The sequence below is a fragment of the Dendrobium catenatum genome, unplaced genomic scaffold (assembly GCF_001605985.2).
Source record: "Dendrobium catenatum unplaced genomic scaffold, ASM160598v2 fragScaff_scaffold_847, whole genome shotgun sequence".
Classification (NCBI taxonomy): Eukaryota; Viridiplantae; Streptophyta; class Magnoliopsida; order Asparagales; family Orchidaceae; genus Dendrobium; species Dendrobium catenatum.
In genome coordinates, this window is record NW_021319309.1 from 5,198,467 (window position 1) to 5,216,153 (window position 17,687).

Sequence of the window (17,687 nt, forward strand, 5' to 3'; positions counted from 1 at the left end):
AGAACATGTTCGTACGGACGATATTTGATTTTCATCCCAGGACGATGGGCTCTGGCAAAAAAAATTGTTTAGTTCGTACAAATGAACTGACGGATCGTACAGACGAACCTGCTACATATTCAGTTCGTACATACTAACTGCACATTGTTCAGTTCGTACAGACGGTTCGTACAAACTAACTACACAAATTTTTTTTTTCTCCAAAAATAACTTGAGGTTTAAGGATTTCACACTACGATCCCTACAACCTCTGTCGCCCACTAACTAAGGTCATTTATCTATCATCACCCAACTTTGATTTCTCTAACCTTCGCCACTTAAATACAATCTCTTAGGCCAAAGTCATCTGCCAACTACAGTCTCTCCGACATCTGGTTCCCACTAACTATGGTCTCATTGACCTCAATTGCCTGCCGACTACGATTTTTCAATAGCTATCACATGACAACAGTCCCTCTAACCTCCGTAGCCCAACTACGGTTCCTATGACGATAATTGTTCATCGAATAAGGTCCCTCCAACCTCTTTTTCCTGCCAATTGCAGCCCCTTCGACCTCAATCATTTGATTACAATCTATGCAACCTTAATCACCTAATTATCGTCCCTTAAATCATAGTTACCTGCCAACTATGGTCCCTCCAACCTCTGTCACTCGCCGACTACAACTCCTTTAGCCTCAATCACTTGACTATGATTCATCCAACCTTTGTCGTATGCCGACTACAATCCCTTTGAACTTAGTCGCCCCTTGACTGCAATCCCTTTGACCCCAATTGCCCAGCTATAGTCCCTCCGGCCTAAGACCGACTACAATCCCTCAGGGCTAAGAATGACTATGATCCCTTCGGCCTAAGATCAACTACAGTCCCTCTAACCTCAGTCGCCCACTATGGTCCCTTATACCTCAATCAACCTACTATAGTCCCTTTGACCTCAACTGACATGCTATAGTCCCTCTAACCATAATCACCCAACTACAATACCTTTGACCTCCATCATTCAATAATGGTTCCCACAACCTCAGTCACCTAACTATGATCCCTCCACCTCAGTCACCCGACAACGATCCCTCCAACCACAATCACTCGTCGAGTATGGTCCCTCTGATCTCCATCGCTCGCCGATTACAATCCCTTCACCCTTCATCACCCACCAACTATGGTCCTCTGATCATCGTCGCACTACCATGGTTCCTCCAAACTTTGTCACCTGAATACAACCCATCCAACTATAATCACCTACCGACTACGGTTTCTTTGACCTCCATCGACCGCCGACTATGGTCTTCTTACCACTGTCACATGATAATAATCTCTTTGACCTCTGTCACCTGACTACGGTCCCTTTGATCATAGTTGCTCGTCTCCTATGATCCCTTTGACCTTTATCACCCGTCGATGATAGTCCCTTTGGCCTTCGTCACATGAAATAGGTCATTGTGGCCTCAATCACCCAATTGCGGTACTTTTAACCTTTGTTGCTAGATAACAATCATTTGATCTCCATCGCTCGACAACAATCCATCCAACCTTTGCCGCCTGACAAATGTCCCTCCGAACTCCATCGCCCGCTGACTACGATCCCTGTGACCCCTATCGTCTGAATATGGTCTCTTCGACCTTAGTTGCTCGAAAATGGTCCATTCTACTTCAGTTGTCAGATTACAATTCTTTCGGCCACCTCACCTAACTACGATCCTATTGATCAAACGAACATACCAATTTTCTCTTGAGAATAATTCTCCTGCCATGAGATTCTTCCAACTCCAACCATGTAACATTCTCTACATGATGCATATTTAAATGATATATCAACACCTTCTCCTGAGGAAAGGAATCATTTAAAGCTAATAATAAACATTAGTACAATCATTTTAATTGGACAAAACCCCATGATTTTTCTCGTTTTATTTTTCTCGTTTTTAGAATTTTCACATAAAAATTCTGATGTCTATTATGACTCTTGTATCCCACCCTCATATATGTGTGTGTGTGTGATCTTCGTATAAAACTAAGACTCTAAACCCTATATCTCTCTACTGCCGCGAATCCAACATGCAACCAATATAATATTGAAATTCATGCATAATTAAGTGGTATTTCTTCTAACTTACTCTTAATCATATTATTTTTAAATATTACTGATTAGTTTTTCAAAATTTTCCTTACTTTTTAGTCTTTCTTTAATTTAATTTTTTTTACATATATTTATAGTAAAAACTAAATCCAAAACTTATTTTGCATTTTCTTAAACTGATTATTATCTAGCATTATATCGACTACCTAACGCAACCCTCCACTTTTCTCATCCAGGACTTGGGACCTGGCAACGGCAGTGTTAAATAAAATAATTATGTGATAAATAAAATATAAATATAAAATTTTCAAAATAAAAAAATATAGAATTAAAAACTAGTAAGTAGTAACTAAAGAAACTATAATCAAGCCGAACTTTGATTAATTTTTCCTATTTTCTTTACCTCCCGGCGAACGCCCACCAAACAGCATGCCTGTTCCTCCCTTTCCCGCGTTCCCGCGCGAATACAATATCCTATAATCGTCTTTCATTTTCGAGACTCCCTCAATTTCTTCTCCCGCCCTCGAAGCCCTCTTCCTCTTCGAAATCCCTCTGCCCAATTCTTGCGCTTCAGCTGAGCTTGAACTTTAAGGTTAGGGTTTCCTTTGATCCTTTAATATTACATATTAGCAGACTAATTCCTGATGTGAGAACACTGTTTTGTGCGATCACTGCTAATGGTATAACAACACTGATTCTTGTTCTATGTGCTCTTTGGACTTCTTTTAAACGATAACCAGATATAATTTTGGAATATTTTGCGCCAAGTTGTGGAGTTCATTGTTTCCTTTTTTTTTCTTTTAATTAGCTGCTGTGCTGTATGCTTATGGGTTGGGTTATTGATCAGGATATGGATTTTGACAGAGCTATGCTTGAGAAAAGATGCACTGGCCATGTCTCTGATGCAATAGTTTAGTAATTTATGCTAATTTGGGTGGTTTCACATTTGGTACCTTTGCCAAGCCTCCTAAAACTCTATGTTCACATCAACAAACTATTGTGCTTCTTCTTAATGCTAGTGTTTGAGATTCTATAGCTTGAAAAACTTATAATTTGAATCTAGCGTATAATGTGTTATGGAATATTTGTGTTAAGATTACTTGTTTTGTTCCTCAATTGATTAAATGCACCGTTTTGCTCTGCTAGTTGAAGATAGCGGTTGCAAGAAATTTTAGTTAGAAACATAGAACTTCTCATAGTGCAGTTTGTCTGTAAGAATTTCTTCAACTTCTATGCTAGTTTAATTATTAATGGATGTATCTTTGGTATCTTGTTTTTGTGCTAGATTTATATTTGATGTTCTTTTATCACCCTCTCGCTAATTTGCTGTAAATGTTCTTATAAGGGTGTAATTGCTCTATTTCTTCTAGATTTAGAAATCAATAGGTCATTTGTTAACAATATAAATCTTGTTTGCGAGTTGTTGTTCAAAGAAATTAGAGATAGGCAGATAGCTAGTATAACAGTTAATATTATCCAACCATAGCATGATTCATATACATTTACTGCTTCATATATAGTACTTGGTGCATCCTTGTTACATAACTTTGAAAAATGCATGAAATTGATTTCATTAAGATAATCAAGATTTAATTTGCGTGTGGAAGTTCTGGGCCTAGTGAGAAGGCAGACAACAACCCTGTATAGAAATGGAAGGTCTAATGGCTGCTAGAATTCAAATCAAGGAGTTAATAGGCTTCTACAAATCAGTAACCTCCTCTGGAAATATACATAAAGGCAACCAACAAAGCATCCATACAGACCCACCTATCTTGCAATCAAATCTGCAGGAGAACTGTAGTATCCTGCAGATTCTTTGATGTTGTACCAGCAGTAGGAAGAATTCCTCCCCATTCTAAATCAAAAGGCTAATCTTCTGGTTAATTATTTTTATAAAAAAATATTTTTATTAAGTATTTCTCAAATTACTTTTGCGTACTATTTTTCCTAATTTTCTTCTATGGGAGTTCACTCCTTGCCTTCATCGATCCACTGAGTGAGCATTGCATTTTCCGTAAAAGCTGCCCTTGGCTTTCTCATTGAGACATGAAATAAAATAGTCTTTCTCTTCTATGTTTTTCAAAATGGCATTAGAACCATCTCTTCTAGCCTTAGTAGCTCTCTTAATCCTCTAGTTCTTTGCATAGTTATTTTTCGGTCTTAATCTTGATGATGGTTAAACATTAAATGGCTTCTAATAGAAGCTTCTTCTTCGTAGAAGCTTCTTCTTCGACACCACCTCCAACTATGAATCAGTTCGTCATGGCACGCAACCTTGATAGTAAAAAAGCTTCTTCAATCCTTCGGTTATGATGCACAACTTGAACAGACAAAATTACCTCCAATGGTCTTAACCAGTTAGTGATAAATATTTTATGCAGATTCTCTTATAGGTAAATTAATGGGATTAATTGATATTATAATTTATAGAAAGATAAATATTTTATGCATTCAGGAAATTAATGGGTTGGAGAAAATACTAAGGAGATTGATAGTTTATGATTTCATTTTTGGCATTCTGGTAGAAGTTGTACTAGAAATGATGTAGGGGTGATTATAGATAAGAGTTTAAAAGATAATGTTATAAAATTGATAGAATTTGAGATAAAATTATAGCTTTGAAGATTATTGTTGATGCTAAAATTATTAATATTATAAGTGTTTATGCTCCTTAAGAATGTTTAGATATGTGTTTAAAATTAAAATTTTGGAATGACTTAAAAGAATTAATTCAAAAGATACATATTGAAGAAAGAGATTTTATTGGAGGAGATTTAAATGGACATATTGGTACAGAGTTAGAGGATTTTAAAAGTATTTGTGATGACTATGGGTTTGGAGCGACTAATAAAGGTGATAAGATTATATTAGATTTTGCTTCAGCTTATGATTTTGTAATTGCTAATAATTTATTTAAGAAAAGAGATGAGCATCTCATTACTTATAATAATGGATATAATAAAACTCAGATTGATTATTTTCTTATAAGAAAAATAGATCATTTAGATTGTAAATTTATTTCGGGTGAAAGTTTATGTACAAACATTACTTATTAGTTTTGGACTTTAAGATGAATCGACAGAATATGAAAAACATTGTAAAATGTTGATCTAAATTAGATGGAGACATTTAAAGATCACGAACAAAAATATTTTTGAGAGTAAGATTTGAGATCTTAAGATTTTGTTTGTGCATGAGGAAGCGAATGTTATGCGTAAAATTTGAGATCTTAAGATATTAGTTTTGAAAATAATTTGAAATGCAAAGATTTTAGCAAATTATATATGTATAAGTTAGCCAAATAAAGAGATAGGAGTAGTAAGGATTTAATTCAAGTGAAGTGCGTTAATGATGAAGATCAAAAAAGGCTTTTTTTAAAAGAGGATATTCAACCAAGGTGGATGAGATATTTTGCTAAACTTTTCAATGAAGATTGTGAGAATACGATTGACTTTAGTAGCTTTACCACTTTAAATGAAAATAGAGATTTTTATTTTTATTAACGTATTAGTAAAACTAGAGTTAGAGAGGCTTTAAAGAAATGAAGTGTGGAAAAACTATTTGACCTGATGATATTCTAATAGAGATGGGGAAATGCTTAGGAGATTGAGGAATTTTTTGGCTTACTAAACTTTTTAATATTATTTGGAATACCAAAAAGATGCCAGTTAAGTGAAGAATGATTGTGTTGATTCTTATTTTTAAATAAAAGATGATGCACAACTATGTGAATTATAGAGGAATTAAGTTGATGTGTCATACTTTAAAACTTTGGGAGAGAGTTATGGAGCATAGGTTACGATGTGATACTAATGTTTCTTAAAATTAATTTGGATTAATGTCGAGTAGGTCTACTATGAAAGCTATTCATTTATTAAGAGGGTTGATTGAGAAGTTTTGAGAGAATAAGTAGGATCTACATATGATATTTATTGATTTAGAGAAAGCATATGATAAAGTTCCAAGAGAAGTGGTATGGAGAGTTCTTGAAAAGAAAGGGGTTAATAATGCTTATATTCAAGTCATTAGGGATATGTATGCATGAGCTATTATTTATGTTCAAACCCAAGGTGGTTTGACCAATTATTTTCCTTTATAAAGTTGGATTACATCAAGGATCAGCCTTAAGCTCTTATCTTTTTATTTTAGTCATGGATTTTTTTACTAGACATTTGCAAGAGGATGTACCTTGGTGTATGCTTTTTACTGATGATTTTCTTCTTGTTGATAAGACTAGAGAGGAAGTTGAATGCAAACTTGAATTATGGAGGTCAACCTTAGAGTCTAAAGGTTTTGTTGTAGTAGTAATAGATCTAGTGGGGGTTTTATGACTTTGAGCAATCAAGTCATTAATAAGTGTACTTGTTTTAGATATCTTGGGTCTATTATTCAGAGTGATGGTGAAATAGATAGGGTTATTATTAGTAGAATTCAAGTTGGATGGTTGAAGTGGAGGAATGCTTCGGGTTTGTTGTCTGATAGAGAATTACCACTCAAACTTAAGGAAAAATTTTATAAGATGGTGGTGAGATCTGCAATGCTTTATGGCGCAGAATATTGACCATTAAAAGAGAAGCATAATATTAAGTTAAGTGTTGCTGAGATGAGTAAAAAAGAAGTGTTGTTGAGATGAGGATGCTCAGGTGGATGAGTGGATTTACTCTGAGAGATAGGATACGAAACGAGCATATCTGTGAAAAGGTTGGAGTAGCTCCATTGACAAATAAGATTAGAGAGAGTCACCTTAGATGGTTTGGTCATGTAAAACGGCGGCCTTTCGATGAACCTGTTATGAGAGTAGATGTATTAGCTTTTGCTTATGTTAAGAAAGGTAGAGATAGATCTAAAAAGACTTGGTTATAAAATATTAGAAATGACATTTCTTTATTAGATTTAAATGAGAATTTGACTCTTAACATGACACAATAGAGAAAAATAATTCATTTAGTTGACCCCACGTAGTGGGATAAAGGGTTGATGTTGTTGTTGTTGTGGTCTTGACCAGTTAGTTTGATATCCATTAAGGATAACATGATTGAAAATAGACTTAGGTGGTTTGGATATGTACAACGAAAGGTAAGAAATGCTCCTGCTGGACGAGTAGATAATATTGATATTAAATGATTAGAAAGAAAAATGGTTAGACCTAAAGATACATGGCTAGAAGTTGTTCATAATGATTTATGATGATTATATTTAAAACTACAAACAATAGGAATGAGTGGAAAGTTAGGTTAATAATGTTAACGCCAATTATTTCGAAAAAATCTAATGATTATGATGATGAATTCTTCATTTTACTATTGCTGGGAACATATTGATGTTGGACATCATTGAATTTAGAATGCATTGGAAATTATAATAGCATTTCTTAAGAAGTTCCATATATATAAAAAATAGATTTGACATGCTGAACAAATTCTTATCAACACAAATGATTCAGGTATGTAGACTCATTCTAGGTTTGATGAATCCTCTTGTATGATTTTAGAATGGGAGATGTTTTAGGTTCTTTGTCATGTGGGGAACCCACTTAAAAATAAAAATCCATGTGACATCCATGTGAGGTGAAATTAGGGGTGCAAATGAGTTGAGTCGAACTCGAGTCAGCCTCAGCTTGAGATCGACTCGCAATTCAAATATTGAGCTCGAACTTGAGCTCACACTCGAGTCGAGCTAAGAATGCTAGCTCGAGCAGCTCGGCTCATTCCGTTGAAAAAGCTCGTCGAGCTGCTTGATCCGCGTCCGCATTTGCTCGCGTCCTCGTTCATGATTTTGTTCGCATATCGCGTCCGAGTTTTCGCTCGCAAGTAATCGAGCCGAACTTTAACCGGATCGAACTCAAGCCATTAAGTGTCACTGTTGTCAGAATTTGCTCTCCTTGTTCCTTCAAAAAACAATCACCAATGCCAACAATTGGTCTACAACCTGAAATGAAGCCTATCTTGCACGCCTTAAAACAAATATAAAGTCTCGTAAATCTTTTCCTCCCACTCAAATTTGAGTCCTTAGTTGTAAGGAATGAAATAGTTAAACTTGGATTGTTGCCTGCAATCTCAAGATAGTAATCCCAAATTTTATCGAACTGATATTCCTCCATCATATAGATCAATTGACGAGCCTTCTTAAACGTCTTTTTAGCTTGAACTTTTGATACAAGCAACCTCAAGTCATCTATCACTTCTTTTCTAAAAGCATTGCATTTTATTTGGGGATTGACTTTGATTTTGTGCACATACCTTTTCACAATGATTGTAGAGTTTAATGATAATTCTATGTACATGTATGTTCTTGTAAAGATCTGATCCGTTATGAATCTATGTATTCATGCTTTGAGATATATATACCAAAAGGGCAATTTGGCCTTCTGCAAATAACCTTAAATCTTTTTTTATCATTTACAAATTTCCGATCAAAATCGACCAATTCTTAATTACTTCTTTAAACTCCTCCTTACCACTAAAAAGCAAACCATGAATTTGACTTGGGATTGGTGGTCGGCCAATTCTAAATCTCATCTTCCTCACTACCATGTATGCTAACATCATCACCTGAGTTCACACAATCAATAACATAGTCTTTTCCCTTTAAAATTTTAGTTGGATATTCTTCAATAGATTCAATGTTTTATTTCTCTTTAACTTGAAATCATGTATACTCAATCCAATCATCTATTTTTTAAAGATAATTTCTTCATCTTTTTTTTTTATCTCATAATCCTTATCATGAAAATCTTTAGATGCATTTGAATCAACATATGTATAGTCTACATCATCATCACCGCCGCAATTACTCTTTTTACCCGTGTTTGTGTTTATATCAGTCATCTAGGTTAAACCACCAAATAATAGTGCGAAGTTTGAATCTTCAAGCCACTTAGTTGGCAATGCTTCTTGCTAATCATTAAATATTTTATTTCTAAATTTTTTGACAAAAAAGTTATACACGAAAAATTCATTAAATTTAAATTGAAACTTCAAAACATAAATTTATTGATTGAAAATCTTACCTTGACTTTGTCGAACTCCTTGGATTTAGCGCCTCTTTGTTATCTTGATGACTTGATTTGTTCCAATTATAAAATTTGCAAAAGCCCAATACGACTAAAAACATAAAAAAGACAAAAAAATGAAATTAATACCATGGTACCTCTCCATTGTCCATTCTTGGAAACGCTCATACCTAAAATCTTATACTTACAACATAGAGGATTATAGGTATAGATAAACTAGACTTTGATGTGACGATAATGATGCTGATGAATATGCTTTGCATCACATATTCTCAATAAGAGCATCAAAGTGTTGATATCTAAGAACACAATGCTTTTGAGATATGCGATATTTTAGGCTAACAATGTAATGACAACTTAAACAGTAATTGAATGACGTGAAATGACTTAATTTTGATCGTGCAAGAATTGCATGTTTGTGTGACAATTATTGATTTTCTATGAATTATTAATGTTGTATTATATCCTAGTTAAATTTGGAAGAAAATTTTATAAGTTACAAATGGCCTCTTGGGAGCACTGCGGCGTTGTAGTGTTGTCGTTGCAATGCTTCCCTATATATTTGTGGCACTACGATGTAAGGTGTTGTCATACGGCACTGTAATGTTGATCTCTATGTTTTTAGGAAATTTATGAGTGGGGGAGCGCCTCTTAGGGGCTCGCGATGCTTCAATTCCATATTGGCTTTGCAACGTTAATCTCTCTGTTTTAGGGCTGAATTCGACCCTTAGGGGCACTGCGATGCTAGGAAAAATATTTATATAAATATCTAAATCCACTTTTAAAAGTTCATTTCATATTCATTTGTTTTATTTGGATGGGAGAAGAGGTGAAGAGAAAGAGAAGGAAGATAGGAGAGAGAAGCCAAGTTTAGAGATTTTAAAGCCGATTTTGTCTGTCATGACAGTTGAAAATATTGTTCAGATCAAGGTAGGCTTAGGTTACTATTACACTATTTTAGATTTCAATTTTGTGGCTTTTGTACTAATTTTTAATTAAAAACTCAAGTTTACAAAGATTGAGAAAACTTTTGTCGTATAATTTTTAATATGTTGTGGAATGAAACATTTTGGTCATCTAAAAATATATAAACTAAATTTCCACTGGGTATTTTTTATTATATGATATTTTAGGCATTTTAATGAGTATACTAACACTTGTAGAGATTGCTACAAAATAATAAAAGCATTGAAATGTTATTGACTTTGTGCATATTGTATATGAATGATTTTATGAATTTTAATTGTTGAAATATGTGTATAAGTTTACCCATGTGAAGTCGTATTATTCATTACAACAATAACAACACCAAGAATTTATCCCATAATGTGGGGTCGTCTATATAGATACTTTTTCTCTAGTATGTTTTGTTAAGAGTCAAAATTTCATTTAAATCTAATAAAGAAAGGACATTAATAATATTTTCTAACAAAGTATTTTTAGGTCTATCTATACCTTTCTTAACATATGTCAAATTTAATACATCTACTTTGCTAACAGAGTCATCGGAAGGCTGCTGTTTTATGTGACCAAGCCGTTTAAGGAGACTCTCTCTAATCTTATCTTCCACTAGAGCTACTCTAACATTTTCATGTATAAGTTCATTTCGTATCTTGTCGCTAAGAATAAAGCCACTCATCCACCTGAGCGTCCTTATCTATACAACACTTAACTTAATATTATACTTCTCTTTTAATTACCAACATTCTGAACCATAAAGAATTGTAGCACTTCACTCTATCCCTGAGTTCACTCTGTAGCACCGTGGCTCTTTGCTCTCTATCTCCAACTTGAGACTACTTCACCACAGCGCTCTAGTTTACAGTTTCACGGCGCTGTACGCTAATGATGTACATTGAGCAGACAATCAGATTCCATAAATTCTAACACTAGTTCCCTTCAAATCACTTGTACAAATCTATAAATAAACCCACTTGCTGTAATTTGTTGTCTAGGAAATGAGAGTTCTACTTCTTCTATTCCCTCTTCTCTTCTTCTTCCTCAAGGAGTCCCGCCTATTCAAAAAGTGTTCCATCCTTCTTGATTTAATCAAGAAGTTTATCACTGACCTAGGTTGAATTGTCCCTTTTTTTTCAAGATATAACATGAGATAGTTCTATATGGTGCTCTACAGATCAAAAAAATTTGGGACGAAGAGTTTGCCCTACAAATATGGTGAGGTGCATGCAATAATTAATCCATTTTTTAGGTTTGACCATGTTTGGTGATTTGACTTGTATTCAGTTGAAATGGTTGCATGCAATGGTTTGTAATGGTGCCTGTCTTCCAATTCTTCTTGCTTGCTAATTTTCTTGAACAATTTAAGAATGGAGTTAGAAAATGGGAAGAAAACTTAGATTGATGATTCCACCCACTTTACTGTAGCAAACATTTTATTTATGTTTGGCTGACTTAACTTTTGTTGCGTGTTTGTTAGTCGTTTGTTATACTCATAGCATCGAAAGTCCCGGTTTTCCCTCAAAAAAGTTGGTATCGATTTTATAAAAAGCACTTTCTTAAACTCTCTTATTGTCTAGGATTTGACAAAATTGCGAGTCTGTCTCAATCAGAGGAAAGACTGGGCAAAAATTCTAGGCTCAGTTAAGCAGATGAACCAAACAAGCTCAAGTGCTATTTCTCTTACTCAACTGCAACTTGACTATTCACAAGCCAAAAAAGATCTATTAGATATTTTATGCCCCTCAACTACTTTTCAATTGACATAAAAAAAAATAAAGAGAAAAAAATGAGCGAGAAAACCTCATTAATTATTTTCAAACCGACCAACCCAAATTGTGCATTGTTTAAATTTTTTATAATTTTAGTCAATCTCTAATTTGTTTAGTTAATTTAAAAAATTGAGTTGGTCTTGATTTTCTTATAAAATTGGTTTAAGGGCATGATGCCATAACCAACCGAAGCAGAACTAAAAAATATAATTCGGTCATGATTGCTTCCATAGACATGTATTATTTGTACAAGGAATATACTTGTTTTCTTTTTACACTATGCTAGAAAATTTTTCATATAGCTAATGCAAAGCCACCCTGAACCAATCAGTTTTAGTGAACCTGTTATAATTTTAATCTGCTCCCTACGCAGCTGAAAGATTTGGCTTGGGTAAGGTTCTGAGCAAAGGTTGGGTTTAAGGATTTGAAATTGTAATCATCTTAGGGAAATAAGCCCAATAAAACTAAATAAATATAAGGCTTCATTTGGGACAACTTTTTTATTATTTTTTAAGTCAGTCTTTTAGTACAAAATTTTTTTGAGTTTGAAATTTTTTTTAAAAAAGCTATTTTAGAAAGCAAATAAAAACGTTGTCCCCAATAAAGTCTAAGTCACCTAAGGGTAATTAGGTAGCTTTTCTAAAGGAAAAAAACTGCAGAATCGATGTGCTGTATCAAGATTTTACTAATACCACCATATTCATACTCAATAAATCAATTAATAGGTTCAAATAGAAACATAAGTGAGGGTTTCAGCACGGAAGTCTGATAATTCATTGCTGACTAACTCGACAGAAGAGCCTAAAAGGTTCTATTACTTGTCAAAGCCTTTACTAAGTTCTAAGATTTGTATTAATTAAAATGCTGCTAAACGTAGGTGTTTTAAGAAGCTTTATATCGCTGCCTCTTCTATGTTGCAAATATTAGTTGTTGTTTAGAACAACAACATCAAGTATTTATCCCACTATGTGGGGTTGGCTATATGAATCCTTTTTCTTTATGTCCGGTTAAAAGTCAAATTTTTTATTTAAATCTAATAAAGAAATGTCATTTATAATATTTTCTAACTAAGTCTTTTTAGGTCTAACACTACCATACTTAACATAAGTCAAATCTAATACATCTGCTCTCCTAACTAGGTCATCGGAAGGCCACTGTTTTATGTGACCAAACCATCTAACAACTCTCTCTATTCTTATCTTCCATTGGAGCTACTCTAACCTTTTCACATATATACTCATTTCATGTTCTGTCTCTAAGAGTAAATCCACTCATCCACCTAAGCATCCTCATTTATGCAACACTTAACTTAATATTATGTTTCTCTTTTAATGGCCAACATTTTGCACCGTAAAGCATTGCAGATCTCACCACCATCTTATGTAATTTTCCCTTAAGTTTTAGGGGGACTTTTTTATCACACAACAAGCTTGATGGATTCCTCCACTTCAATCATCCAAATTGAATTCTACTAATAATATCCTCATTTATTTTATTATCATTCTGAACAATAGAATCAAGATATCTAAAATGTGTACTCTTATTAATGGCTTGATCGTCCAAAGTTACAATCATCATATTAGATCTATTACTATTTAAATTACATTCAATATATTCGGTTTTAGATCTACTAAAACGAAAACCTTTAGACTCTAAGATTGACCTCTATAATTCAAGTTTACATTCAACTCCCTCTCTAGTCTTATAAACAAGAAGAATATCATCAACAAAAAAAACATACAGCAGGGTACAACCTCTTGCAAATGTTTAGTGAGAACATTCATGACTAAAGCAAAAAGACATAGGCTTAAGGCTAATCCTTTTTCAAACCATTGTTTAAATATTAGCTATTGTTTAAATGGTAGTATTTTTTTTGTAATAATTTTTTGAACCTCTACTTAATAAGTGTTTTTTTAATTTCTTTTTTTTTTTATATGAGAAGTCTGGTGGTAGTTTAGATTATTGTAAATGAATTAAAATTTATGATAAATTTTTGATACAATCAATTGTTTTACTGTTAGCTTGATTACGCTATAAATTATGACTGCCATATCAAGATGTTTTTTAGTGTAACAATTATGTTAGCGAGTCTGAACTTTATGATGGTGCCAAAATTGGCTAGATATTTTAGTTGTCTAATTTATTTTCATTGTAAAAAAATATGTTTCTACTTGAGGTCAATCACTTGTTATTTTTGTATCAAAATATATGTATTCTAACAATTCAACATAGGGTTAAACCAAAGCTCTCAAAGACCTTATGTGTGAGCTCTTATATATATATATGAACATTAGACGTATTATGCATCATGGGCCTATTCTATCACATAGAGTTATCTTGGAAATATACCTGTCAGGATATGAGAATTAAGTGTCATCCGTTGATAAAAAATTATTTCAAAGAGCTACCTTTTTAATACATTTAAAAAACAAATACTATATAATGAGAACCCACTTTTCAGCATATAGGAAGCACCTAAAAAATCCTATTTATCTAAGACTATTATTGAGATCATTAGTTGGAAAAAAATATATAATTCGTGAAGTGTGAGAAAATATCTCTTATACATGAGGACGCTTTTTGGTAATATGGTTCTTGTCTTAAAACATTTGCTTGATGGATTAGTTCAGATGGTAATACAAACAACCCTTTATACCAATCCAATCCAACCCAAATTGCAAACTGCTGGATTCTTTCATCTTGTCACTTGTGTTCTAGTTGATTACAGATTAGTCCTAATGTTATATGTGCGCTTGGATGATTTATCTATCAATTTCAAGACTGGCTCTGAGAAGATGCTCAATTTGTGAGATTTGGTGGGATTTAACTTTGAATTTCAATTGAGCTCTGTTCTTCTGGATATACTAATTGATCAGTATATTTTATAGTATAAACTTTAAATTAAAAGTTTTTGTCTTAAGGAAACAGCAAATTGAGCTTTTCATTCCACCGAGCATCATCTATTTAGAGACACCCTCTGGCAATATTTTGTAGATTTTTTTTCCTATTCTGGAAGAAGAGGTTCATGGCCGATTTCCGTCTTGCACGACTCCCCTCTTCTGAGATTAAGCTCCCTAGTGCTGGAAAATTGGATCCACAAAAATCTGGTTTCCAAACAGCACGTTGTGATTCCCAGCTATCCTCATGGTTGCTGAATCTTCAATAGGAGTGTCTCCATCATCCCCGATGCAGCTTTCAAAGAGGTCGTCAATGGAGCCCAAAGCCGAGTCCCCAAAAAGCTGAGAGTAATCTGCCTCCAGAAGATGAACCAAAGAGCATGAACGTGGAAACATTGGCTCCTTCTCATAATCTTCATTCTCCATGGCAGATTCCTCTTGCACAGGCGTTTCTATTCCGCACACCACATCCTCTGTATTCCTCCTGGTCTGCCTCTTCTGGTATATCCTACACAGCACCCATTCGTCCAACTACATAAACCCTAAACTAAGTAAGAAACCAGGATGAAGCAATTCAATCATGTATAGGTAGATTCGAAGCTTACTATCATGGATTTGTTAGCCTTGAAGGGGCTGTGGGTGTCGTTGTGTAGCCGATACTCGTGCATGATCCAGTCAGTCTTGCACCCCTTAGGCGGGCGGCCTTGGTAGAAAACAAGCGCTTTCTTCACGCCAACAGAGCGAGACCTGCTGTAAATGGCTTTGTCGGTTCCGGTGGCCTTCCAGTATCCAGACGCGGTTGCTCTATTCGGCCGCAAGCCGTTTGGGTATTTGCGGTCACGAGGGGTGAAGAAGTACCACTCTCCCTCGCTGAGCTCTGATTTCCCTGCATCAGAAGTTTTTAGGGTTTAGGAAAAATAGATGTTGTAAAATCAAGCAAATCTAGCAGCGTAAACGAGACGAACCAGGTAGTTCCCATGGATCGAATTTGTAGATGTTCAGTTGGGGTATGATGGGGGCAGGGCAGGGCAGCGACATGGCCTGGTTGCGAAGGTAGTAGACGATAAGCTCCTCGTCTGTTGGGTGGAATCTGAAACCAGGAGGAAGTTCATAGCCCATTCTTCGATTCAGACTAGATTTGATAGAGAAGGAGAGAGCTTTTTTTTTGGAAGGAAATGAGTTTTTTTGAGTTGAGCTCTTGAAATTGTTGGGAACTTTTGATCCTGGCTTTTTATAACCAACAATAACAATTGTTTATACACTTTTGACTTGGGGTGCCTGGGATATTCTCATTTGAGATCAGCTGCAGCTGCACGTGCCAGAATAGCAAACAGGTTTTATTTTTCATCAAATAGAATGCTATAATTAATTTTGATTTGCTTGACTTCAACTGAAATTTAATTTGATTCATTAGTTGGATTATTAAGTATGATTAAGTTTCAATTTGAGCAAAAAAAATAAATAACACCTCCATTTTTTTAGTTTTGGAATTCCTAGCTCTACATATAGAAAAATTATTCTGTGCAGTGTCCGGACGCGTCCGAATGTTAATTCCTACATGTCACATCGCATATTGCAATGAATAACGTGGCATGTTTGGATTGACCTCCGTGCATTGGATGACGTGATGCGTCTTAATTGACCTCTGGACTTGTTTAGACACCACACATAATAATATCTCATACAAACAATAAATTATTCTATGCGGATGCTGAACGCCGTCCAAAGACCAACCATAATGCGCCACATTAGCCCCGCAATACTGTAGTTCGGTACCGTGCTTGATAGCTAACATGGTTCATTCTAATTGATATCCAACAGGAAACTCGTTGGGCGTAATTATCTGGCATACAAAGCGAGAACAGTGAATTGCAATTTGCGCAAGGGCTGTCCGCTGTTTATGTCCGGCAGCTAGCGAGCTCCACAAAGATTCCTGACGAAAGTGGAGGCAGGCGGACACGTGCCACCATGAACGAGGATAGCTTTGGGGATGAAGTTACTTATCCGGCCACGTCACCGCCGGCTGTTCTCATTGGCATGGATGGTTTTTATACTTTGCAAATAAAAGAATTCCCGCACGCGGAAGGGCAAGCAAGGATGTACACTTATGTAGTACTGATGGTGCTTCGTGGACCAATGGGAGGAGACCGTGTGTGCGCGGAGGAGCCGAAGGTTATCCAAGCGTGGGTATCTCTCTAACTAAGTTTTAAGTTCTAAACTAGTCTTGACCCTTCAGGATGTCTGGACCGTTGGATTTGAGCGTGGGTTGCTGCTCGGAGAACGGGCCGTTCATGGGCTCCTCAATGATTGGTACGAGATTGAATGACGTGTCGCCTCAGCCATCGCCTTATGCTGCCGTAATCCGGTAGGTGCTATGGCTTTTATTTACTCTTTTTTTTTCCTTTGACTTTTGGGCCATGGGAGCTGCTTACTATTAGTTTTGAGAGTTATGAGATATCTGAATGGATAAACTTTGGGAACTAGGAGGGCATATGATTGATGGATTAGATACTTGGTTAATGAGGGGGCCCCCTCATTTCCATTCTGCATCTTTAGGATGATGATAATTGATACGATTCTTTAAAAAATTTGATACACCCCATAAAAAAATCTCATGGAACATGTAATATAATGTAAGTTTTAAACCACGAAGTATATGAGTGTTTGAGATATAAAAGTTGAATTTTGCTTCTTAGTAAAATTGTAGTTGAGACGAGAGGTGTAAGTAAAAAAAGTCGAACCGGCTCGTGAATCGGCTCGAGCTTGACTCGTTAACAAATTCACGAGTCGAGTTTATTGAACCACGAGTTTGAGCTTGAGCCTATACCCAAGCTTGAATACTAAACAAGCTCGAGCTCAGACTAGCTCGACTCTAGAGCTCACTAAGTCGATTGATTAACTTAAAATATATTTAAAATTTAATTTAAATTAGCATTATATAATATATTTTAATATTTTTAAATTAATTTTAT

At 35.0% G+C, this 17,687-nt stretch overlaps 1 protein-coding gene and 1 long non-coding RNA gene across 2 annotated transcripts; one reads left to right on the forward strand and one right to left on the reverse strand.

Annotated features, from left to right (window-relative positions):
* The first annotated feature begins 2,466 nt into the window (after positions 1 to 2,466).
* Positions 2,467 to 3,348, forward strand: LOC114580170. Its single transcript, XR_003701482.1, has 2 exons — positions 2,467 to 2,669; positions 2,925 to 3,348. It is a non-coding gene; the product is annotated as an uncharacterized LOC114580170 (long non-coding RNA).
* A 10,988-nt stretch (positions 3,349 to 14,336) lies between these two features.
* On the reverse strand, positions 14,337 to 15,929 carry LOC110107876 (NAC domain-containing protein 2). Its single transcript, XM_020838311.2, has 3 exons — positions 15,681 to 15,929; positions 15,321 to 15,601; positions 14,337 to 15,246 (listed from the first exon to the last, which is right to left on the reverse strand). Exons 1-3 carry the CDS (start codon positions 15,832 to 15,834, stop codon positions 14,893 to 14,895), a joined length of 789 nt encoding a protein of 262 aa, XP_020693970.2. The 5' UTR covers positions 15,835 to 15,929; the 3' UTR covers positions 14,337 to 14,892.
* Positions 15,930 to 17,687: the final 1,758 nt, after the last annotated feature.

What these genes read in the sequence shown, in the direction of transcription:
- LOC110107876 (XM_020838311.2), bottom strand. Translation starts at nt 15,834, where the DNA reads ATGGGCTATGAACTTCCTCCTGGTTTCAGATTCCACCCAACAGACGAG. An exon ending in CGATCCATGGGAACTACCTG is followed by an intron (nt 15,602 to 15,680) that starts GTTCGTCTCGTT and finishes CTTCTGATGCAG; the next exon opens with GGAAATCAGAGCTCAGCGAG. An exon ending in AGGCTAACAAATCCATGATA is followed by an intron (nt 15,247 to 15,320) that starts GTAAGCTTCGAA and finishes GGGTTTATGTAG; the next exon opens with TTGGACGAATGGGTGCTGTG.